The sequence below is a fragment of the Oryx dammah genome, unplaced genomic scaffold (genome assembly GCF_014754425.2).
Source record: "Oryx dammah isolate SB20612 unplaced genomic scaffold, SCBI_Odam_1.1 HiC_scaffold_1, whole genome shotgun sequence".
Lineage (NCBI taxonomy): Eukaryota > Metazoa > Chordata > Mammalia > Artiodactyla > Bovidae > Oryx > Oryx dammah.
Genome location: NW_024070185.1, coordinates 60,336,889 through 60,359,750, shown reverse-complemented (window position 1 = coordinate 60,359,750; position 22,862 = coordinate 60,336,889). Strand labels below are relative to the sequence as shown.

Here is a 22,862-nt window from a genome sequence, read left to right as displayed (position 1 = left end):
CTTCCCTAAACAAGTTCATTTTAAAGCATGGTGGTAATTTGGCTCTTTTGTTAAAATTAAGTCCTTAGAGCAAAAATTAAAAGACAAAAATGGAAAACCACTGGGCATAGAAAATCCACCCTGAATTTAATAGAGTCTCTTAAGTCATGGACCGTAGTGAGACTCTTGCTGCTCAGTATGGCTGGGGCAGCTCGCTATACATCGTGGTCCTTGAGGCTTATATTCTGTGTAAGCTTTTAAAAGAAGAGGATAAAAGCTAATTTTCATGAGAGCCCTGCTTCTGTGGTGGGGTGATTAGAAAACTGTTAAGTCTGGGCTCCCTCAGGTTTCACACCCCAACCCTCAATGTTGGAAACAAAGTTTTTAAAAGGATTCTACCCAGGGGTGAATCTCAGAGACTGTGAGCTAAAGAAGCCAAAGATAAAGGAGTCCATATTGGATGATTCCATGTAGATGAGGTTCAAGTACAGGTGAAACTGATGACAGTGAGAGGAATCGGATATGGGTTGCCGCCGATGTGTGTGTTTCTTGGAGGACAGTTGGACACTGAACACTTTTCCAAGGCCTTGGTGACGGACAGATGGGCGTATGGCTCAGACAGTTTTGGGGAAGACGTCGGAAATACCGGCTCCCTTTCGAATCATGGTTTTCACAAGTGGACCAGGGCCCATCGTTGGCAGGACAGAGTCACAGCCAACAGGCCCACCCCGGTGCAGTCTGGCTTCTGCTTGCTCGCTCTGCTCCTGCACTCTCAGCTCCACCCTCACAGGTCATCAGCTAGGCTCCTTCCCTCCACCACTTTTGTGCATGTGTCCTTCCTGCCTAAGATGACCCTCCTGATTCTGTTCACCTGGAATTTGGTCATCACACAGCAGGGAAGTCATTCGTCCACCTCCAAGAATGTCATTAATCACACCCTTCACTTGCCACTAATTGTTTTTGCTATTAGACTGGGTACTCCTTTAGGGGCAGTACTGCCTCTGTTGGTAATGCTGGGCATGGTGCCAGGCACTAGTAGAGGCTTTAAACGGTGTTTGTCACTGAACTGTGTTAGTTTAAAAGGAGAAGCAGAGAGTATTAGACAAAAGTCTTTTGATAAAGCCATCCATCTAGTCATAACAATATTTGAAACCAGGTAGAGAAACATGATTCAAATAACTCTGGGAAAGTCAATACCTGGGGGTGGAGATTCACAGACAGAGATATGAGCGGCCCCCAACTCCAGGGTGCACGGTAGAAAGCTTCTGCAAAACAGAGACAAGGATTTGACGTTGGGGTTGGGTACTGCTGGAGAAATGGAGGGAAGAGGTGGGGAAAGATGCTGAAAGTGGGGAGAAGGAACTGCAAGACAGTAGGAACTACGTACTGTGTCAAGTAACACCTCCCTGCAGCCCTGAACCCCTCACTGAGGGTTCGTAAGCAAACTAATGAAATGCTTCATAGAAGTGTATTTGTGAGTGTGGGAATATGTGCATGTGACACAAGTGTGTGCATATGTGGATGTGTAAATATGTATACATGTGTGAGAGCATGTGTGTGTCAGCTTGCATGTGTGGGGCTATGCATATCTGAGTATGTGTGGATGTGTGCATGCATGAGGGGAAATGCGTGTGTAAATGTACAAGAGTGAGAAAATGTGGGAATGTGTGCATGTGCTGAGAAGAGCTGTGGGTTTCCTGCTGGGATTTCTTCAGGAGTGAGGCTGAGGCAACATGAGGAAGTCCACTCTGCATCTCTCAGCAATCATGGTAAGCCCAGATATTCTGCCCTGGAGCCAAATATCTGAGGGGCCAGCAGCCCCCAGCTGAGAGATCTGAGTCAAGTATTTAATGAGTCACTAGTTGCCGTCAAGAAAGCTCATCTTGGTTCCTGGGCAGTTGTTGTTGTTCAGTCACTCAGTCTTGCTGACTCTTTGCAACCCTATGACTGCAGCACGACGGGCTCCCCTGGCCTTCACAATCTCCTGGAGCTTGCTCAAACTCATGTCCATTGAAACAGTAATGCTATCCAACCATCCGGTCCTCTGTCATCTCCTTCTCCTCCTACCTTCAATCTTTCCCAGTATCAGGGGCTTTTCTAATGAGTCAGCTTTTTGCATCAGATGGCCAAAGTACTGGAGCTTCAGCTTCAGCATCAGTTCTTCCAATGAATATTTAAGGTTGATTTTCTTTCGGATTGACTGGTTTGATCTCTTTGCAGTCCCAGGGACTCTCAGGAGTTTTCTCCAACACCACAGTCCAAAATCACCAATTCTTCGGTGCTCAGCTTTCTTTATAGTCCAACTCTCACATCCATATGTGACTACTGGAAAAGCCATAGCTTTGACTAGACAGACCTTTGTTTGCAAAATAATGTCTCTGCCTTTTAACATGTTGTCTAGGTTGGTCATAACTTTTCTTCTAAGGAGCAAGCGTCTTTTAATTTCATGGCTGCAGTCACCATCTGCAGTGATTTTGGAGCCCAAGAAAATAACGTCTTTTCCATTGTTTCCCCAACTTTGCCATGAAATGATGGGACCAGATGCCATGATCTTAGGTTTTAGAACGTTGAGCTTCTGCCAGCTTTTTCACTCTCCTCTTTCATCTTCATCAAGAGGCTTTTTTCGAGAAGGAAATGGTAACCCACTCCAGTACTCTTGCCTGGAAAACCCCATGGGCAGAGGAGCCTGGTAGGCTGCAGTCCATGGGGTCGCGAAGAGTCGGACATGACTGAGCGACTTCACTTTCACTTTTCACTTTCCTGCACTGGAGAAGGAAATGGCAACCCACTCTAGTGTTCTTGCCTGGAGAATCCCAGGGACAGAGGAGCCTGGTGGGCTGCTGTCTATGGGGTCGCACAGAGTTGGACACAACTGAAGCAACTTAGCAGCAGCAGCAGCAGCAGCAAGACGCTTTTTAGTTTCTCTTTGCTTTCTGCCATAAGGGTAGTGTCATCTGCATACCTGAAGTTATTGATATTTCTCCCAGCAATCTTGATTCCAGCTTGTGCTTCTTCCAGCTCAGCATTTCTCATGATGTACTCTGCATATAAGTTAAATAAGCAGGGTGACAATATGCAGCCTTGACATACTCCCTTCCCAATTTGGAATGAGCCCATTGTTCCATGTCTGGTTCTAACTGTTGTTTCTTGACCTGCATACAGGTCTCTCAGGAGGCAGGTAAGGTGGTTTGGTATTCCCATCTCTTTAAGAATTTTCCACAGTTTGTTGTGATCCACACAGTCAAAGGCTTTATTTAGCGTAGTCAATGAAGAAGAAGTAGATGTTTTATGGGAATTCTCTTGCTTTTTCTATGAGCCAATGAATGTTGGCAATTTGATCTCTGGTTCTTCTGCCTTTTCTAAATCCAGCTTGAACATGTGGAGGTTCTCGGTTCACCTGTAGTTGAAGCCTAGCTTGGAGAATTTTGAGCATCACTTTGCTAGCATATGAGATGAGTCCAATTGTGTGGTAGTTTGAACATTTTTGGCATTGCTTTTCTTACAGATTGGAATGAAAATTGACCAATTCCAGTCATGTAGGCAGTGCTGAGTTTTCAAAATTTGCTGGCATATTGAGTGCAGCACTTTCACAGCATCATATTTTAGGATTTGAAATAGCTCAACTGGAATTCCATCATCTCCACTAGCTTTGTTCGTAGTGATGCTTCCTAAGGCCCACTTGACTTTGCACTCTAGGACGCCTGGCTCTAGGTGAGTGATCACACCATCATGATTATCTGGGTCATTAAGATCTCTTTTGCAAAGTTCCTCTGTGTATTCTTGCCACCTCTTCTTAATATCTTCTGCTTCTGTTAGGTCCATACCATTTCTGTCCTTTATTGAACCCATCTTTTCATGAAATATTCCCTTGGTATCTCTAATTTTTTAAAAGAAATCTCTAGTCTTTCCCATTCTATTGTTTTCCTCTACTTCTTTGCATTGATCACTAAGGACGGTTTTCTTATCTCTCCTTGCTATTCTTTGGAACTCTGGATTCAAATGGATATATCGTTCCTTTTCTCCTTTGCCTTTTGCTTCTCTTCTTTTTCTCAGCTATTTGTAAGGCCTCCTCAGACAGCCATCTTGCCTTTTGCATTTCTTTTTCTTGGGGATGGTTTTCATTACTGCCTCTTGTACAATGTTATGAACCTCCATCCTTGTGTTTTTCAGGTACTCTGTCTATCAGATCTAATCCCTTGAATCTATTTGTCACTTCTACTGTATAATCATAAGGGATTTGATTTAGGTCATATCTGAATGGCCTGGTGTCTTTCCCTACTTTCTCAATTTAAGTCTGAATTTGGCAATAAGGAGAGTGAAAAAGCTGGCTTACAACTCAACATTCAAAAGAGAAGGATCATGGCATCTGGTCCCATCACTCCATGGCAAATAGATGGAGAAACAATGGAAACAGTGACAGATTTTATTTTCTTGGGCTCCAAAACCACTGCAGATGGTGACTGCAGCCATGACATTAAAAGACACTTGCTCCTTGGAAGAAAAATTATGACCAACCTAGACAGCATATTAAAAAGCAGAGACATTACTTTGCCAACAAATGTGCATCTAGTCAAGGCTATGGTTTTTCCAGTAGTCATGTATGGATGTGAGAGCTGGACTATAAAGAAAGCTAAGTGCTGAAGAATTGATGCTTTTGAACTGTGGTATTGGAGAAGACCCTTAAGAGTCCCTTGAATAGCAAGGAGATCCAAACAGCCCATTCTAAAGGAAATCAGTCCTGAATATTCATTGGAAGGACTGATGCTGAAGCTGAAGGTCCAATACTTTGGCCACCTGATGTGAAGAACTGACTCATTTGAAAAGACCTGATGCCGGGAAAGATTGAAGGCGGGAGGAGAAGGGGACAACAGAGGATGAGATGGTTGGATGGTATTGCCGACTCAATGGACATGAGTTTCAGTAAGCTCTGGGAGTTGGTAATGGACAGGGAGGCCTGGCATGCTGCAGTCCATGGGGTTGCAAAGAGTCGTACTTGACTGAATGAATGAATTGAATTTGGCAATAAGGAGTTCATGATCTGAGCCACGGTCAGCTTCCGGTCTTGTTTTTGCTGACTGTATAGAGCTTCTCCATCTTCGGCTCCAAAGAATATAATCAGTCTGATTTTGTATTGACCATCCGGTGATGTTCATGTGTAGAGCCTTCTCATGTTGTTGGAAGAGGGTGTTTGCTATGACCAGTGTGTTCTCTCGGCAAAACTCTATTAGCTTTTGCTCTGCTTCATTCTGTACTCCAAGGCCAAATTTGCCTGTTACTCTAGGTATCTCTTGACTTACTACTTTTCATTCCAGTCCCCTATGATGAAAAGGACATCTTTTTGGGGGTGTTAGTTCTATAACATCATGTAGGTCTTCATAGAACTGTTCAACTTCAGCTTCTTTGGCATTGGTGGTTGGGGCATAGACTTGGATTACTTTGATATTGAATGGCTTGCCTTGGAAACAAACAGAGATCAGTCTGTCATTTTTGAGACTGCACCCAAGTATTGTGGACTCTCTCATTGACTAGGAGGGGTACTCCATTTCTTCTAAGGGATTCTTGCCCACATTAGTACATATAATGGTCATTTGAATTAAATTCACCCATTCTGGCCCATTTTAGTTCATTGATTCCCTAAGAAGAAATGAAGTAGCCATCATAGTCAACAAAAGAGTCTAAAATACAACAGTGGAAGTGACAAATAGATTCAAGGGATTAGATCTGATAGACAGAGTACCTGAAGAACTATGGACAAAGGTTCATAACATTGTACAAGAGGCAGTAATGAAAACCATCCCCAAGAAAAAGAAATGCAAAAGGCAAGATGGCTGTCTGAGGAGGCCTTACAAATAGCTGAGAAAAAGAAGAGAAGCAAAAGGCAAAGGAGAAAAGGAACGATATATCCATTTGAATCCAGAGTTCCAAAGAATAGCAAGGAGAGATAAGAAAACCGTCCTTAGTGATCAATGCAAAGAAGTAGAGGAAAACAATAGAATGGGAAAGACTAGAGATTTCTTTTAAAAAATTAGAGATACCAAGGGAATATTTCATGAAAAGATGGGTTCAATAAAGGACAGAAATGGTATGGACCTAACAGAAGCAGAAGATATTAAGAAGAGGTGGCAAGAATACACAGAAGAACTTTGCAAAAGAGATCTTAATGACCCAGATAATCATGATGGTGTGATCACTCACCTAGAGCCAGGCGTCCTAGAGTGCAAAGTCAAGTGGGCCTTAGGAAGCATCACTACGAACAAAGCTAGTGGAGATGATGGAATTCCAGTTGAGCTATTGTATGCGAGACAGCAAAAGAGACACAGATGTATAGAACAGACTTTTGGACTCTGTGGGAGAGGGAGAGGGTGGGATGATTTGGGAGAATGGCACTGAAACATGTATAATATCATGTAAGAAATGAATCGCCAGTCTAGGTCTGATGCAGGATACAGGATGCTTGGGGCTGGTGCACTGGGATGACCCAGAGAGATGGAATGGGGAGACAGGTGGGAGGGGGGTTCAGGATTGGGAACTCATGTACACCCATGGTGGATTCATGCTGATGTATGGCAAAACCAATACAGTGTTGTAAAGTAAAAGAAAGTAAAAAAAAAAAAATCATAAAAGATGATCCTGTGAAAGTGCTGCACTCAATATGCCAGCTAATTTGGAAAACTCAGCAGTGGCCACAGGACTGGAAAAGGTCAGTTTTCACTGCAATCCCAAAGAAAGGCAATGATAAAGAATGCTCAAACTACCGCACAGTTGCGCTTATCTCACATGCTAGCACAGTGGTGCTCAAAATTCTCCAAGCCAGGCTTCAATAGTATATGAATTGTGAACTTCCAGATGTTCAAGCTGCATTTAGAAAAGGCAGAGGAACCAGAGATCAAATTGCCAGCATCTGCTGGATCACGGAAAAAGCCAGAGTTCCGGAAAAACATCTACTTCTGCTTTATTGACTACACCAAAGCCTTTGACTGTGTGGATCACAACAAACTGTGGAAAGTTCTTCAAGTGATGGTTACCAGACCACCTGACCTGCCTCCTAAGAAACCTGTATGTAGGACAAGAAGCAACAGTTAGAACTGGACATGGAACAGATTGGTTTCAGATCGTCAAGGCTGTATATTTTCACCCTGCTTATTTAACTTATATGCAGAGTACATCATGAGAAATGCTGGGCTGGAAGAAGCACAAGCTGGAATCAAGATTGCTGGGAGAAATATCAATAACCTCAGATATGCAGATGACACCACCCTTATGGCAGAAAATGAAGAACTAAAGAGCCTCTTGATGAAAGTGAAAGAGTGAAAAATTGGCTTAAAACTCAAGATTCAGAAAACTAAGATCATGGCATCTGGCCCCATTACTTCATGGCAAATAGATGGGGAAACAATGGAAACAGTGACAGACTTTATTTTCTTGGGGCTCCAAAATCACTGCAGATGGTGACCGCAACCGTGAAATTAAAAGACACTTGCTCCTTGGAAGAGAAATTATGACCAACCTAGACAGCATATTCAAAAGCAGAGACATTACTTTGCCAACAAAGGTCTGTCTAGTCAAAGCTATGGCTTTTCTAGTAGTCACATATGGATGTGAGAGTTGGACTATAAAGAAGGCTGAGCACCGAAGAATTGATGCTTTTGAGAGTCCCTTGGACAGCAAAGAGATACAAACAGTCCATCTGAAAGGAAATCAGTCTTGAATATTCATTGGAAGGACTGATGCTGAAACTGCAACTGCAATACTTCGGCCCCCTGATGCAAAGACCTGACCCATTGGAAAAGACCCTGAGGCTGGGAAAGATTGAAGGCAGGAGGAGAAGGGGATGACAGAGGACGAGATGGTTGGATAGCATCATCGACTCAATGGACATGAGTTTGAGTAAACTCTGGGAGTTGGTGATGGACAGGGAGGCCTGGAGTGCTGCAGTCCATGGGGTCACAAAAAGTTGGATACAACTGAACAACTGAACTGAACTGATTCCTAAATATGTCGATGTTCACTCTTGATATCTCCTGTTTGACCACTTCCAATTTACCTTGATTCATGGACCTAACTTTCCAGGTTCCTATGCAATATTGTTCTTAACAGTATCAGACAACACTTTCACCACCAGACACATCCAGAACTGGTTGCTTCCACTTTGGCTCAGCCTCTTCATTCTTTCTGGAGCTCTTTCTCCGCTCTTCTCCAGTAGCATATTGGGCACCTACCAACCTGGGAAGCTCATCTTTCAGTGTCATTTCCATACTGCTCACGGGGTTCTCAAGGCAAGAATGCTCAAGTGGTTTGGCATTCCCCTCTCTGCGCCATGTTTTGGAACGCTATGTGGAAGACTGAAGCCTCCTGAGACTCCAAGGGAAAGGTGACCCTGAGTGATTGGCAATGCCAGCCCTGGCTCTGACTGGGATGGTGGCAGCCTGTACCCTTGCCTCCAATGGCACCAAACGAAGGGCTTGGCTTTGGAGTACAAAGACGAACCTGGCACAGTAACTGTCCTCCTGGGGCTCCCAGGCTTCTGAGGGAGACTGAAAGAGCAAACAGACAACTGAAGGTAGATACGGGCTACGTGAGGTTGAGAGGCACGGTTGGGAGAGACACTGCTAGCGCCTCGAGCCAAATGGGAGGTTTCCTCATGGAATTTCTGACTGGGCTGACAGGATTGGAGAAGTAAAGGAAGGGGGGCATTTCCAGCAGGAGATGTAGCATGAGCAAATTCTCACAAGAATGAAAATATGGGGGTATCTGGGGGCAGAACAAAAGGGGGAGTGACAGGAGGTGAGCAGGGCAGGGAGCCAGGAGCTGAGGGCAGGGGAGGCAGGGGCCCCTGGGAATGCTGTCTCTAGCAGCTAGTTCCTACCAGGTTCACCTCAGTCAGGCACAAAGAAGACTGGCTCTCAGCCCAGTGGACACCTCCATGTGGAGCCCGGGCACCCCAGAACATCCCTCCCTGAACAACAGCGGCCATCTCTGTTTCCATTTTCCTGGAACAGGACCGTGGGAACCAAACCCGTGGATCCTGCTGTTGTATATGCCATGAGCTGCTGCAGGTGTGGGACAAAAAGCCACAGACAATTTGCATGGGATACAGAGCACATTTTCAGTTTCCCTCTCTCACAAATCGTAAATTTCACTTTCACAGCCCTTCTTTCCTCATGACAACCGCACTGGTTTCTCCTCAGCACCTCAGGAGTCTATTGTCACAGAGACACTCTAGCTTTTCTGTGTGGTGTTTTTGCCTCACCAGGCTCCAGGGCTGCAGAAAGCTCCACATTGTCTTTGAGGTCCCCTGCTCTAAGCCTCCTCCAAACCCTGGCCCTGTGGCCCATCCCGGCTCATGGAGACAGTCCCACACGGGCAGGCAGGGACTGGGCTCCAGCCCCGGCTCTGCTCCTAACTCAGTGCAGGATATGAAGCACTCTATGGGTTTCCCCTTATGTACTGCAGCGGGTTCTAGACTTAATAACTTCTGAAGGTCATCCAACTTGGAGAATGGTGACTTTTTGATCTTGACAGTATCCTTGTCATGGAAACCCTGAGATGATTTTTTATAGCAAGTGTTGGACTTCTGCTGGCCCATGATGGTCTGGGAACTTGAGGTCTTTCTGGTGTCTCCCTTGTATTCCCTGGACTTGCTGCTGTTTTCCCCTCCTTTCTATTTTTTTCCCTGTCCTTTGGTCTAGTTCCTGTATCCTCATGTTCATTTGTTCCATGGCTTGTGATAATGACTCTGTGGGGAGGGGTTACTTAGGAGATACCCAGATTACTGTGCTAAAAGAGTTCCTGCCTGGGAGGAAGGTCTTTTTTCCCACCCACCCTTGGCTCCATGCCACAGCCCAGCCCATGGCCATTCCCAGAACATCTTGCAAACTGCTGCCATCTAAGCAGAGAATGCCCGGAGGTTGTTGAGTTTCAAAATTTAAACACTAAACATGTTTTTCACTCATGCCTAATATGCTGATGTTTTCAGATGCTTTCTGTTTTCTGTTGAAAAGGTGTGGCACAGAAAGACAGGGAGGCTGAGGGAAAGGGTCCCAAAGCCTAGGCTCAGTCTACCTCTGACTTGAGGTATGACCATGGACACACCTCTTCCCTGTCTGGTCTTGGACTCCCCATTTGTAAAGTGGGGGTGAAATCGAGTGGGCCAGAGTGGACTGGACAATCTTTTAGGCCTTTGAAGCTCTGAGCAGAACTTCAAGAATCCAGCCCTCTCCAAGACCTCCCCATCCCTTGCAAGATGGTGCTGCATACATAGCTTGGCCTGTTGATGGTAAGGGAAGCCTTCTGAGAACACAAGGACCTTCTGGAACACAGATAGGCAGGCTACAGAGGCCAGGTCTGTGGTGGGTTGGCAGGGGAATCCACAGTGACCCAGGAGGCCAGTGTTAATTGAGGCAATGAAACCAGAAAACTCCCCTGAGCAGCTAAGCACAAGAGGGTTGCCATGCAAATCACCAGGAAGTGATGATTAATTGGGTGTGGGCACAGAGGAGAGGTGGTTGGTGACCCATGACTTGTCCAGGACGAAGGTGGATCCCCTGGGCCCCTTAAGGCTCCATGGGGGATAGGCGTGGAGGATAAGGTGGGGTGTGAAAGGAGGCTGAGGCAGAGGCGAATTTGACAAGCTCCTCTCCCAGAAAGATCAGCCAGGCGAAGCTGACTGGGGAGAGGGGGCTGGTGGAGGAAGGGTGAGAAAGATATGCAGATGGTTTCCATTTAGGGGAGGTTCCATGTTCTGCCCCAGCCTCTGATGCCGCACTTTGGGGTAGGGGAGGGGTATAGAGAGGAGGAAGAAGCAGGGACTTTTCTGAGCAACATTTTTAGAATCTAGAGTTATCAGAATCTGTTGACCCTCCACGGGGGCTTTCTCCCAGCACCTGGGCCCACTCTCAGGAAATGCTTAAATCTCCTCTGGTTGCTTACCTCGCAAGCCCACTTCATCCCAGGTGGTCTGTCTCACTGTTGGAAACTCCAGTCAGGAAGGGTTTCTTGGCACCTAGTCGAAGTCTGCATATCTGGCAGCATCAGCATTTGGCACAATATATTCCATAGAGATTCAGCTTGGTTCTGGTACGTAGAAAGTTTTATGCAAGAAGCAGGAATAAATAATGCAAAATTATTACCAAGGTACAGAAGTCATCTGGCAGGTCTGGTACCATGTTCTAGGGACTAACGTTTTACAAGACCACTGAGCTGGCTAATTTTGTATGCCTACTTAGCTAGGCGATGGGGCACCCAGTTATTTGGTCAAATACCAGTCTACATGTTGCTGGGAAGGTGATCTATAGATGTGATTAACATTTACAACAAATGGACTTTCAGTAAAGGAGATTACCCTCCACAATTTGGGGAGGACTCATCTAATTAGCTGAAGATCTTAAGGGCAAAAATTGAGGTTTCCTGAAGAAGAAGGAATTCTGCTTCCAAACTCTTAAGATAGAAATCCTGCCTGAGTTTCCAGCCTGCTGGCCTGCCCTACAGACTTTATACTTGCTGGTCCCAACAACTGTGTGGTCTTACATTAAAAAAAAAATCAGTTTTATTTCTCTGGAGAACCCTGATGCAACCACCCATTACCTTTCTGTGTAAAGGCAGATAAAGAATACTTAATTCCATAGAACAGCAATGTCTGAAAGGACTAATATTATAAAAGTGCTAACTTGTGTGGTGCTGTGTTAATCTCAATCCATGTCTGAGGGTGCCATCCATTAGATACTTTAATTCTTATAATAGAAAGGGTATTCTTTCCATTTTTACGGATGAGGAAAATGAAACAGAGGACCACACTTCTTGGCTTGAAATGTGGAGCCTTTAGTGATCTTGATCCAATTACCTCCCTCTACTCCTTTCATATTGTCCATTCAGTTCAGTTCAGTTGCTCAGTCATGTCTGACTCTTTGCGACCCCATGAACTGCAGCACGCCAGGCCTCCCTGTCTATCACCAACTCCCGGAGTTCACTCAAACTCACGTCCATCGAGTCAGTGATGCCATCCAGCCATCTCAGCCTCTGTCGTCCCTTTCTCCTCCTGCCATGGTCAAGGCAAGTGAAATAGACCCTTTTAAGTGTGCTCTGGATTTTCCTATATACCAGCTATTGCCTATACCTAGAATTCTTCTGAAACGTTATTTCCTTTTATCCTACATGTCAAAGTCTTCTCTCTGCTCCAAGGGCCAGTTCTAAGGTCACTTCCTCTGTGAAGTCTTCCGGGGCCCCTACCATCATTGATCCTGGAATTGACCCCTTCCTGCACAGTCTCACATCTGGGCTTCTCTCCAACTTGAGTTGCTGCTGTCTGCTTCAGGGTTTCTCTCTCCTCCAATCAAAACGAAAGCTCTCTGAAGGCAGGAAAACAAGTCTGATGGATTACAACTGAGGACAGTCCTGAAACCCCGGGGGATTTCTTTCTAAAACAGGGAAGTTTTGAGTTACTTCTCTTAGTATAAGGTGTCTGTGTGGTTGTTTTTTGAAAGATGAGGGCTATTTCTGCTCCAGCATTATGTCAGTGGACTTGAATTTTCTTTGTTCTTCCATTTGAACAACAGAGCTCACATTGATAATTTTAGAAAGCTTTGTCCTGTTTGGTCTGCCTGAGGCTTGACAGAGCAACACCAGCGAGCTCAGTAACCCTCAAACCCTACAATGGGAGTCCTAGATTCATACTCTTTAGCCTTAGGCCACCTTCCCAAAGGAACCACTGTGGACCTTTCCATTTGGAAGGTCAACATCCCAGTCCAGTGGACTAAAGTTTTAGTTGTCCCTATTTTGGTACTCTCAGGCACAGGATGGTATTATGGAGCAGTGAGGTACATTCATTTACTGAAACCTATGTCCTCCTCTCTCAGGACCCTCTGAAAGAGGATAAAGAAGACATAGTCTTTTATCAACATATGTTTGAGCCCCTACTCTACACCAGGAACACTTTGTAGCACTCAACTCACTTGTACGGAGTCTATCTTTCCTTATGAGCTATGAGCCCCAAGAGGGCATGGATCTTATTTACCTGGCTCATCACTGTGCCATGACTTTAGAGTAGGTATTCTATAAATACCTGTGGTAGAACTGAATGGAGTTTGAATCTGTCTCACCCACTAGAGAAAATGAGAGCTCCTCAAGGGTAGGGTAGCCCTTGATGTCAGTACAGAACCTGGCTCAGGTAAGATACTCAAGACGTGTTTATTGAGTTGGCTGGATGACCCAGTGTGGAGGACCAGGGCATGGGTTGGGGTGTGAACTCTGAGTTCTTCATGGGTTCCCATCTGCCTTGCCATGGGAACTGTGGTCTTACTTTCTTTTGTGACTTCTGCTCCTTACGTGTGGATTTGGGTATTGAACTATTGTGTGAAAGCTAAAAATATAGCCCTCTCTCCATGACACTGCCATAGAATAGCCAGTTATAAGCACTTAATGCTAATCGTATGCTCAAAAAGGTGCTGTAAGGGAACACAACTCACACTGAAACTGGAGGGCTTACATTCATTATCAAGGGATGGATACCCAAATTTTCCTAAAAAGGACCATGAGTGTGGTGTTTAACCAACTATCATGGCACTTATATAGTGGCATCACCAATAAGGGGTTAATATCTAAAATACATAAACAGCTCATACAAAGCAATATAAAAAAGTCAACCCAATTTAAAAATGGGCAGAAGACCTCAATAGGCAGTTTTCCAAAGAAGACCTACAGATAGTTAACACACACAGTAAAAGATGTTCAACATTACTAGTCATCAGAGAAATATAAATTTAAAAACCACAATGAGATATCACCTCACACCTGTCGGAATGGCTATCATTAAAAAGATTACAAATAAAAAAACTTTGGCAAGGATGTGGAGAAAAGGGAGCCTTTGTACACTGTTGGTGGGAATGTAACTTAGGGCAGCCATGATGGAAAACACTGTGGAAGTTCCTAAAAAAAAAAAAAAAAAATAGAATTACCACATGATCTAGCAGTTCTACTCCTGGGTATATATCCAGGAAAATGAAAATGCTAACTCAAAAAGATACATGCACTTCGAAGTTCATAGCAGCATTATTCCCAATAGCCAAGATTTGAAAGTAACCTAGGTGTCCATCAACAGGTGAATGGATAAAGATGTGGTACAGTACTCAGTCATTAAAGAAGAATGAAATTTTGCCATTTGCAGCAACATGGATGAACCTGGAGTGCACTATGCTAAGTGAAATAAGTCAGAGAAAGACAAATACCAAATGATATCACTTACATGTGAAATCTAAAAACTACAACAAACTAGTGAATATAACAAAAAAGCAGACTCACAGAGAGAAAAAAACTAGGGCTACCAGTGGGGAGAGGGAAGGCGAAGGGGCAAAAGAGAGGTAGAGGAATTAAGAGGTGTAAACTACTATGTATGAAATAAAGAAGCTACAAGGATATATTGCACAGCACAGGGAATGCAGCCAATGCTTTATAACAACTTTGTGGGCTTCCCAGGTAGCGCTAGTGGTAAACAGTCTGCCTGCCAACGCCGGAGATGCAAGAGTCATGAGTTCTATCCCTGGGCCAGGAAGGTCCCCTGGAGGAGGAAATGGCAACCCACTCCACTATTCTTGACTGGAGAATCCCATGGACAGAGGAGCTTGGCGGGCTACAGATCACAAGGCTGCAAAGAGTTGGACATGACTGAGCATATAACCTTTTCTTTGTAACTTTAAATGGAGTACAATCTATAAAAATTTTCAATCACTATGTTGTATGCCAAAAACTAATATAGTATTGTAAATCAATTATACTTCAATTTTAAAAAAAATTTGAAAAGGAAATTTATGTTGACATCTTGATGTTAGACTTCTGGCCTCCAGAACTGTGAAAGAACAAATTCTACAGCTTCACGTCATCTAGTTTGGGCCCTAGGAAATGAGGGTGGGCAAACAGCCTTGCTGTTTCCTATCTCCATATTCCTTCTTCCTGAAGGACTCTTTCCTATTGTTATCCTGGAAATTTTGCATTCTGTTATGAAGACCCAGTGGAAGTCTTGGGCAAGAGAGGTCCTGCCATCTCCTTGACTCTTTTTGACAGCGTGATCCATATTCGTCCTTGCACTCCTCACATGTATGACAGTCATTTTTGTGTTTGCTTTTTAATTGCATAAGTCTTTGAGCCTTGAGATTTCTTAGTAAAGTCAACCTTAAGCAATACTACTACCCGGCACAAAAGGATCCACGGTGAAGATCTGTTGACTAACTCAAACAGGAGTACCAAAGAGAGACGGATTAACGTTGTCTGGGGTGTTCATAAAAGTGGAATAGGATATTCTGGAAGGAGGCAACAGCATAGGTAAAATATGACTTGTTCAGGGACTAATCATTTATCCAATGGGTTTGGAAGGGTGAAGGAGGCAGAAGACGAACTGGGAAAACTTCGAATGTTAGGCCATGAAGTCAGATACCAACCTGTGGGCCAAGGTCCCCCAATGGTGGTGCAGATTTTCACAGCATGCCTCTTAGACACATTTCCTACCACCTGGGCCCAAGAGGTCAGCTACTGCCCTCCCCCAGACCCCAAAATTTAGACACTTGTTTTGTGATCAGTCTCCTTCTTGGCCTGCCATGGGCAAAGCAGGGAACAAAACTGAGGATGGTGTCTTCCCTGGTGATCCAGAGGCTAAGACTCTGCACTGCCAATGCAGGTGGCCTGCGGTCAATATCTGGTCAAGGAACTAGTCTCACATGCCGCAACTATGAGTCTGCATGCTACAACTAAAGATCCTGCATGCAGCGATGAAGATCCTATGTGCTGCAACTAAGACCTAGTACAGCCAAATAAATAAATAATTAAAAAACAAAAAACCTCTGAGGATGGCCCTTGGACTATTGATCCTTGGTCTTGCCCTCTCTTTTTTCCAGAATATTCCCAACTCAGTGAAAAAAACATCAAAATGTTTCCAGTAAATTATGAATGAAATTAAGACTTTTTACACACACACACACACACATCTGTGAAACCACCCCCACAATCAAGATAATGAAGGTATTCACCATCCCTAGGTCTCCTTGTGCCTGCCCCTTCCTAATCTTCCTACCCTACCCAACCATCCCCACCTGCAAGCCACCATGGATCTTCTGCTCCTATAGATTAATTTGCATTTTTGGTAGTATTCCATTGACAACCTGACCTTATTGGGTGCTGCATATTTTTTGTATTCCTATAAATGATCTTGAGTTTTGTTCTTAGAACGGGTTAAGTTATTTGGAAACACTTTGGCTCTTTCACGTCTTGGTTTTAAGCTAGTTAGAACCAGAGAGGTTTAGACGAGGACTAATTTCACCCCATTATCAAGGCAAACACTCTTCTGAGTATTGTAGTCAATGTTGCATGAACTATGAAGTGTTCCACTCTGGTGAGGACAGACACTATTCTTGGCCCTCCGTGAGCTCCACAAACAGTTCCCTCTAATCCTTTCCGGTGGCTTCCTCACACATATGCACCAACCAGTACTTAGCTGGGACCCTCTGCAGGTACATCTCTGGGCTATTTGGCTCTCTCCTTTCTGGTAATCCAATCTGCAAACTAGACACTTTGGCTTTTCTAGGATCCCAGCTGTTTCCTTAATGAGGCCCTTCCTAGGTTCCCCTCCACAACTGGAAAACCCTTTTAGCAGTCTGCTGGGGCAGTCAGGGGTCATCTCTCAAAGGTTCACTGTCCTTCTTTGTCTATGTTTAATGTCTTGAAAACTGCTTCACATATTTTACAGTGTCAGGATGGATGGTAAATCTGGTCCCTGTTACTCCAGTCTTGGTTGGAAGTAGAACTCCCTGGAACTTTTGATAATGGCTATGATATACGCTGCAATAAATTTGGTATTTTGGACTCTTTCATGTTACACTGTTATATATGAATACAATAAGCTGATAAAAGTCTGAAAAAATGATTACATACAGTTCATCAAAACGAAGTTTGTTTTTTTTGGCATTAAAAAAAAAAACCCACATTTTGGCAGTATGATTGCCAAGTATTTAGTGGGAAGGACTTCTGAGTTCATAGTTGTAGCAGGTGATGTGTTTCTTTCATATCCCCGTGTCACTGTCAAGGGGCTGCCTTCTCACTGCCCAAACCCACTTTGCCTGGGTGCACAGAAAGCCAGAGTTGACTGAAAAAGGCTTCTGAAGCAGCTCTTAAACAATGACTGATTTATTTAACATGAAACAAAAACTGACATAGGAACACATACTCCTTTAGCCCTGATCAGGGAGACTTTGAGGTGGCCCATGCTGTCTCTAGCACTCCTCTGGGAGTCTAAGAGCTGCCTTCTGTGGGACCCTGACTTGATAAGGCATCCAGTTTGGATACATTCTCTTCTCTGTCTCACTTCCCCACTCTCTCACTGGGTTTTATTGGAAATACTTCCCAGTAAATCACTTGAAAAACTCATTTATTTCACAATTGTTAGGATGGTAGTAGAATGTAAGTTAAATATATACATTAAATGCACCAGAGACTTTCCTCTGGATAGAGCAACTCTGAAATGGTTTCATCATGTGAAGTGATTCTTTGCATGGCATGCACTGCCTGTCTTCCAAAGGTTGGTACTTCTCTGCCATGCTGATAAGCCCAAACCCTAAGTGCCTGTGCTGCACTAGGGTCCTGGTGATGGCATATACAACCGACTGACGTTCTTAATCAATCAAGTGTCCCGCTAGATAGTCTCCCACCCTCCTCACTGCACCGCCCCCTGCCTCAGCTGACTCCCTTTGTTCTCACACCACTATTCTCTTGACAGAGCTAACACCCTAGCCCAGTGCTCTAATATTTGCATCCGTGTTTTCTGGTTATGCTAGTAATTTCCCTAAGCTGGCTGAGTTGCCAGTGGCCTTGTCCTTCCACAAAGGGGTCCACATGGTCTGTAGACTTTCATGCCATGAAACTAGTGGCCCTTATTTCAGATGAGCAGGACATGTCCCATCAAACTCTCAAACACCAGTCTGATGAAAATATTAATATAATATTAATATAAGCTTTATAAGACGTGGAAGGCAACCTACACCGACTCCTTCTGGTGAGAATTCCTTTTGAGAAGTGTTTTGGGGGTTTAATTAGGGTTTCTCAACCTCAGCACTACTGACATTTTGGGCTGCTCAACTTTCTGTTGCAGGAGACCGTCTTGTGCGCTGTAGCATTTTAGCAACATTCCTGGCCTCTACTCACTAGATGTCAGCAGCACCTTGTAAACCGTGAAAACCAAAAATGATAACATCAAGGGATCAAGACAGCAATGAAGGAATGAAAGGTTCTACTATTTCATATGCAATCTTTTGTTGTCAGAGAATTTTCAGTTGTTTCCTATGAGGAGCTGCTTCTGTATCTTTTATTAACAGGTTGTTGATACACTGTTAACCCTGTCTCTCCTTCAACAAAAACAGCCCACATCAATATTTTCACCGCAGCACTAACAAATAATGTTTCTTTGCCCATCAGAGTGGCAAAGAGAAAAAGGAATGAAAATATTCCATATTATTGTGGGAATGAGGACATGAACATTCTCATATACTGCTAGGAATATAATTTCCAACATGTACTAAAACCTGCATGAAATATATGCATGTTCTTTGACCCATAAATTTGGTTTTATATGGAATAACTGGAGAAGATACAACGTGCATAGAGGAATTAAAAAAAAATAATGAAAATCAGAAGCAACCAAAAATTTCAACAACAGAGGAATGATTAAATAAAGTATGGTATAACTATATACTAGGAAGCCCAGGGGACACAGTAGTAAAGAATCTGTCTGCCAGTGCAAGAGACCAGGGTTTAACTCTTGGGTCAGGAAGATCCCCTGGAGTAGGAAATGGCAAGCTGTTCCAGTATTCTAGCCTGGAAAATTCCAGGGACAGAGGAGCCTGGTAGGCTAAAGTCCATGGGGCTGTGAAGAGTTGGACACAACTGAGCAATTGCATGGACGCATGCACGCACATGCGCGCGTGCGGACACACACACACACACACAATCTTAGCAACGATGTGGATCCTTACTGTTCGGGACATTTGCTTTTCTCTCAATCACACTTATCCATTTAAAATCTTATTTCATTGTCAGATTGGTAAACTCCTTATTCTCGTATGGAAAGTTAGCATGTTAGTAGACTTACTGACTTTAACCGAACACTTGGTATAAGAGCCAGGTGCCAAGGCTAACAAAGAGGAAATGGAGCAAAAGCTCGTCTTATGTTTCTGCTTTCCTTACCATTCCCTACTGCCCCAAAGTGAAGAAATGCAGCTATGTTTCCTAACTTCATCTAAAAACATGGACCTGAAGGGCAAATTAAATGCCCGAACAAAATGTTAAAAAAAAAAAAAAATGGGGAGGAAAAGTAAGACAATGTTCAGAAACAAACAGAAAAGTGCTTCCTTTCTTCCTGCCTCCAGTTTTCTGAGTATGAAAGGCAATCCCATTTCTGCCCTGAAATTAGAGGTCCTCAGATATGCAGGAATGCTAGTCACATCATGTCAATAATAAGCCACACTTGTCCCAAGTCCTACTGAGAAACAGTGCCAATTAGCTCAAGGCTCAGCATGCTATGAAGTCATTTTTCATGGCTGCCACTTTTAGCAGGGTTTTTAAAAAGACTCTGTCCACTTACCTTAGGGTCAAAACAAGTAAAACAATCCCAGTAGATGTTAGGAAGCCAAGCACCAACACGTAACGGATGCTGACACTTAGCTGAAAGCTAGGCAACCAAAGGGGAGGTGATGGACTAAAGACTTAAGTCTGATTCCAGAGCAGAGACTCTCCTTTCCCCTCAAAAGAAAGCTGATGCTATCAGACACATGGTTCCCAAGAGGGAACCACAAATTTAAGACTCCAGTTGTTGGAGACCATGGAGGAACACGTTTCTCCATCTCATTTTATTCTGGCATAGACCTAGTGCTCAGGAAGTAAGGGCATTTGACCCCAGTTTATAGAGATTCTATAACTTCAGTCATTTGTCCAACCCAATTATGCCTTTTGTCACTCAAACTCTCATTGTCTTTTTATATAGTAGACAAATGTACATTTCAGACATTTTATTTTTCTTATTCTAACATTAGGCTCTGGTAAGTACAAAAGGTCACAAATACAAAAACTTCTGTATAACTCTGTGGTAGTTAAAAAACCCAAGAGAAGAAAACAATTTTTTAAGTTGGGTAACATTCATCTTAAATATCTGAGGGACAGTATTCCTCAGGTATGGCTATAAAAATAGTAAAAAACAATTTCATTGCAATTAAGTCAAAATTTTTGATGACTCTTTTCACTTGGTTCAGGAAATCTGTCTCTCAACATTTATTCTCGATGGATTCCTTACTTCTGTTATAAAATCCAATTCCCCATCTCTCCAGGGCTTTCAAGGAGGACACCTTCATTTTCAGCCTGTGATGCTCTGATCAAAGTAAGATTCTGATACCAGCTTCAGAAGCAAGAAAAGCCAGATTTAGATATATAGTTATTATCCTTTCCAATATTAAAAGGAATGCTAAAAAAAGGGATGGATTTTCCATATTAGTGCTAATTTCTCCTTATAAGAACTTAATTTTCATACACTGCAGATGAATTACATAATGAGTTTTTATTTTTTTTCAAAATATTTCAAAAACTTTTTTGTGAAAAGATTAAGTTTTCCTATCCCTAGGATACTGAGTGAATAAAAATGACGTCTGGTAACAGGGGAAGTCCAAGTTTATCTGTTTTCTTACCTAGGAACCTGCTGAACATAGAGAACTGAGATCTTCAAGGATTTTGTTCAATAGCTCTAGATATGGCTGAGATTACAGAAACAAAAATCTCATTTTATTTAATCACAGATAATAAAAATATGGACAGGATGTTGTAGACATGAAGAACAGACAAACACTGGGAAGCCCAATCAGAAGCTGACTCACAGCTTAGACTTTTTTTTCCTCTGCTTAATGAGAAACAAATTATCATTGCTATCCTCCTCCAAGCAGCTCTCCTTTCTCTTACGCTTGCCCCGCTTGCCCTCCTTGGATAGCCTGTCTTCTCTCGGCTTGAGGTAATGTGACGAGTGGTGAAAGGGATTGTGAGGCTTCTGGGTTTTGGAAGTGCCAGGAGTAGAGTGGACTTTGGGGCCCCTGGGGAAGTCCTCATCGTCTTCATGACACCTGGCAGCCTTTCTGTGCTTCTCACGTTCTCTCATGTTCCTGCTCATGGTTTCTTTTTGGGTTTCTTTCTTTTCTTGAGGCCACCTGTTGTTTTTCCATGAGGCATGGCTTGTTCTTATATCACGGGGCCTCTTATCTGCTGCTTCCATATGAGGCCTCTTGAACTTTCTTGGCAAATCCCCATTTTTCTGGAGTTCTGGAAAACATAAAAGTATTTCTGCATATTCAGCAGTTAGACTGGCATAGCATATTCAGATCTTTCACTGGTCTGTAAAAAACTCAGCAGAGAGGAAAGCCAGATACTTAAGTGCATTAATGATATGACATTCTAAAGAGCCCTTACTAAGGTTAAACTCACTCACTAAAAACCCTGTGGTTGTAGTTCTATATTTCCAAACATGAAAAACATCCAGATATCCAACAATATTTATTTTGTTCAACACAGTTTAACTAGGTTAAGCAACGGAGACAGAGATCAGTGAGAGAAGTAATCAGTTTAGCTTTGTGAAGAAAAGTCATGTCTGACCAACTCAAGTTCCTGCAGTGATAGAGTCCTTGATTATGATAAGGTGACGCAAGATGTAGAAAATGGCTTTATGACAGTTTCATATGACATTTCAACCATCCTCTGAAGATACAGTCTGGCCACAGCACTTACAGGTGAAGGCCATACTGGACAGTGGATTATTCCTCAGAGTAAAGATCACTAGCTTGGAGACTGAGTGTACACATGTGCATGCACCTGTATGTCCAAGAGGCTTAAGTGCCAGATCTGACGTCATGTTTTGTCAGGACTTGGCACTCTTAGTGCAAATATCTGATGTAGTGATTCTGAAGGGATAAGTGGGAGGTGAGGGTACAGTGAGGGATGAAAAATTACATCAACAGAACCTTGAAAGATTACAGAATTCACCAATAAAAAAAATGAGGTAGAATATGAAGCAGTATATTTAGGGAACAAAAATGAATTCTAGAATACAAAGCAAAAATAAGTAATTATTTATAGCTGCTGCTGCTGCTAAGTTGCTTCAGTCATGTCTGACTCTGTGTGACCCCATAGACGGCAGCCCACCAGGCTCCCCCATCCCTGAGATTCTCCAGGCAAGAACACTGGAGTGGGCTGCCATTTCCTTCTCCAATGCACGAAAGTGAAAAGTGAAAGTGAAGTCATGTCCGACTCTTAGTGACCCCATGGACTGCAGCCTACCAGGCTCCTCCATCCATGGATTTTCCAGGCAATAGTACTGGAGTGGGGTGCCATTGCCTTCTCCAAATTACTTATAGACTTCAGTATAAAACACAAAGTCCACTATAGCGAGCCTCAAAGTGGATCTGTCCCACAGGGTTGTCAAGAACTCAAAGATGGGAAATACAGAAAAAGTATAGAGAAAATAAAAGAGAAAGCACACACAACCCTTTAATTCAGAGATGACATTTTGGTGCATTTCTTTGTAATCTTTTAAAATTCAGCTGCTAATCATTATCTTCTTATACTGTAATTTCTCTACATATAGTTGAGATAAACTTTATATAAAATAAAATATGCAAAATATGCAGAAGTTGAAGTGATTCATCTACTTTTCTCCAGAATTAGTGTCTTCATTTTGAAAGGACCTGAACTCAGAGCAAGTCAGGAAAAGAATAATGAAAAGGCCAAGGGTCAACAATGTATCAGCAAACATGAAAAATACAGAACTATTTGGTCCTGAAGGCAAAAAAAGCAACTTTGTAAACCATCTTGAAGTATATAGC

The 22,862-nt window shown here is 43.2% G+C and overlaps 1 protein-coding gene and 1 long non-coding RNA gene across 3 annotated transcripts in view; both read right to left on the bottom strand.

The window, feature by feature from the left end:
* LOC120851364 overlaps positions 1 to 12,883 on the bottom strand; it is a 43,940-nt gene extending 31,057 nt beyond the window's left edge. The window contains exons 1-3 of the long non-coding RNA XR_005718302.1: positions 12,205 to 12,883; positions 10,909 to 11,052; positions 1,177 to 1,244 (exon numbers count right to left, since the gene is read on the bottom strand). This is a non-coding gene — a long non-coding RNA (uncharacterized LOC120851364). The remainder of the gene's footprint in view (positions 1 to 1,176; positions 1,245 to 10,908; positions 11,053 to 12,204) is intronic.
* Positions 12,884 to 20,000: 7,117 nt separating this feature from the next.
* The window catches only part of ZCCHC7 (zinc finger CCHC-type containing 7), a 243,151-nt gene continuing 240,289 nt past the window's right edge, over positions 20,001 to 22,862 (bottom strand). For both annotated transcript variants that reach the window (XM_040223848.1, XM_040223930.1), the window contains exon 9: positions 20,001 to 21,306. In XM_040223848.1, the coding sequence (XP_040079782.1) occupies positions 20,867 to 21,306 (440 nt within the window). In that variant the 3' untranslated portion in view covers positions 20,001 to 20,866. The remainder of the gene's footprint in view (positions 21,307 to 22,862) is intronic.